General features: G+C 47.8%; 1 protein-coding gene across 1 annotated transcript; it reads right to left on the minus strand.

Moving 5' to 3' along the window:
* Window positions 1-544: 544 nt before the first annotated feature.
* Window positions 545-1,626, minus strand: LOC124669617 (cytosolic sulfotransferase 12-like). The gene has a single exon (XM_047206200.1). It carries the CDS (start codon window positions 1,576-1,578, stop codon window positions 571-573), a length of 1,008 nt encoding a protein of 335 aa, XP_047062156.1. The 5' UTR covers window positions 1,579-1,626; the 3' UTR covers window positions 545-570.
* Window positions 1,627-2,587: the final 961 nt, after the last annotated feature.

Raw genomic sequence — 2,587 nt, forward strand, 5'->3', positions numbered from 1 at the left:
GGGCTAATACTTCAATTTAGAAACTGTAGTATTACTAAAACTGTGTTTTTTTGAAGTATTGGAAAAAGAGGTCTGACCCCTCTTTTTCTTATCTGAGAAACGAGAAAAACAAAGTATAACCCATCACTCGCTATTCCAAGCCGCCATCATGTGACCGCACGAATGTGCTCTCTCTCGCCAACGGTATCCTGTAGAAGCTCCAGACCAAGAAGATGTATCGGCTTATGTTGCAGTACCGAGTGGCCGGTACTCCGGTACCAGGCGCCACGCCTGTACGGCAAGCGGAAGTTATTCAAGCAAACCTCCTACTAGTTGTCTTAGTAATAGTTGCACTCCTCTAGGCTCTAGCTAGCTTCATGTGAGTCGGTTTGTAAGTGTAAAGTTCTATCCTTCACTAAAATTGATTACTTTTGGTTTTGTCAAAAACTGAGAAAAACTATTGTTTCAAGAAAATGAAGTACGGCATCTCCTTGCACGGCATTTTAATACTTTGGTTTTGTAATACTTCAGTTTTAGGAAAACTTTATTGCCAAACTAGGCCTAATTCACAAACAAATCCAACAGTCTAAATCACAGAGCCTCAAGCCCTGTGCCACGAAACTTCTCACGGACAATCTCATCCAGCCGCGTCGCCATATCTGGCGTCATGTGGTTCACCCAGTCTCCGGCGATCCCTTTCCTGAAGAAGGCGTCACGGGGTATAGCATGGTACGCCCCCAATGAGCCTTTCTTGTTCACCTCCAGCCCCTTCATCTTTTCGAAGCTGCACAGCTCCACGATGCCCTCCACGGCACCGACGCTCACCTCCGCGGCCGAGAACGGCCGGCCCATGAACTGCGCGAGCCTCCTTACGTGCTTGCTCGTGTCCTGCAGCAGGTCCTCGTACCTGAGGAAGAGTACTCTGTTTGGGCGCGCGAGGCTCGCGTGCCAGTAGCTGAGGACGTGGTCCCAGGTCGGGCCGAAGAGCACGTCACCATCGCAGACGTGCTCAAATAGCTCGACGAACGACAGGCCAGGTTGGCGTCGTTCGAGGAAGTGCCACAGCGAGACGACCATGTCCTTGGGGTCCCTGCAGATGTAGGCGACCTTGACGTCGCCGGCAGTGACCGACTCGGGGAGCAGGGTGTACGGCAAATGCGTGTTCATAAGGCGCGGGGACGGGAGGCTCTCGAGCTTGGCCTCCTGCCCGTCGGCGAAGATCTCGTCGAGGAACGGGATGCAGTCGTGCGGGTTGAGGCGGAGGAGCGGGTGCTGGGCTAGCTCGGGGTACGCGTCGCGCGTCATGGTGGCGAAGGCCAGCGCCTTGAGCCACGTGGTGCCGCACTTCGGGTAGCTGGCGAGGATCACGTCGTCGCGGCGTGGGGCGAAGCGGCGCTGAAAGACGACGGTGCCCGCGACCCAGTGATCCGGCAACCAGAAGCCCTGGTACAGGCGCAGCTCCAGGGTGGCTTGTTGCTTGCGCGGCAGCGCCGCGACGAGGTCCCCAAACTCTTCCTTGGCCGGGCGCTTCGGCACCGTACCGTCGTCGACGTCTGTGAACGGAACAGGGCCGGAAGTGATGGTAGGGCTGGCAGCCATGGGTGATGGTGGAACCAGTGTTAACTGCAGGCGACGCAGAAGTGACCGTGTACTCTACTCTCCTAGCCAGCAAGTGATCACAAGATGACAGCTCCACTTGTCTGGGGAGAATATATAGGTCGCTGCATCATGCTTGTGCTTATTTGACTAACGAGTGACGAACCAAACTTTGACTTGAGTGCCAAAACAGACAAGTGCTATCTTGCCGTGCCCGTCAAGAAGTAGAGGACCATTCCGAGAATATGCTTAGTTGTTTGATACTACTAGTACTAAACTAGCATGGTGGCCCTCGCAAATGCGAGGGCAGCATCTATAGGGAAAATTGTAAAAAAATATTTTAAAATATTTAAAAGTTTTTTTCTTTCTATTCGTCTCCTTCACTGCGAAAATAGATAAATTGGTACCTGCTAACTTTATCTCTATTTTGTAAATTAATATATTAGTACATTGCAAAGAAATAACAAAAAATAATGAAATATCTCTTACGGAAGTCGGATGGTAGTGGTTCATGTTTTCTCAATAGTAATTTTATAACACAAAAAGTTGGAGTTGCGACACCAACAAAGTAAGCTGCAATCTCTATATAGCTATATGCAATCCATTCTTCTTATTGATATCATTGTTGCAAATAAAACTTGGTATCTATGAGCTGAGTATTGGCTCGCATGTACAATATGATATATCTATTATGTATAAATAAAAAATATTGAACAAACCGATTAGTTATCACCACACACTCTTACATGCGTATTCCACATGTTTTCTTTCACATAAGACCTCAATGTAACTCGAAGTGATGTGTTTTTTCCACTTCGTGCATTTATGTTCCCAAAATATTGTGCTCATGCCCATCTTACACAAGTTGCCCCCAACACTTGTCCATGTAAGAAAACATAGTATGTGCATATTCAATTATTGGTCAGTAAATTCTATAAAAAAATTGGTTGCATTACTTGATATGGAGTTTTTATGAAAACAAAATCATTTTTTCTCTCATTTTCTAATTCTG

This window comes from Lolium rigidum, chromosome 7 (genome assembly GCF_022539505.1).
Source record: "Lolium rigidum isolate FL_2022 chromosome 7, APGP_CSIRO_Lrig_0.1, whole genome shotgun sequence".
Taxonomy (NCBI): Eukaryota; Viridiplantae; Streptophyta; class Magnoliopsida; order Poales; family Poaceae; genus Lolium; species Lolium rigidum.

Coding starts and splice junctions, on each gene's coding strand:
- LOC124669617 (XM_047206200.1), bottom strand. CDS start 1,578: ATGGCTGCCAGCCCTACCATCACTTCCGGCCCTGTTCCGTTCACAGAC.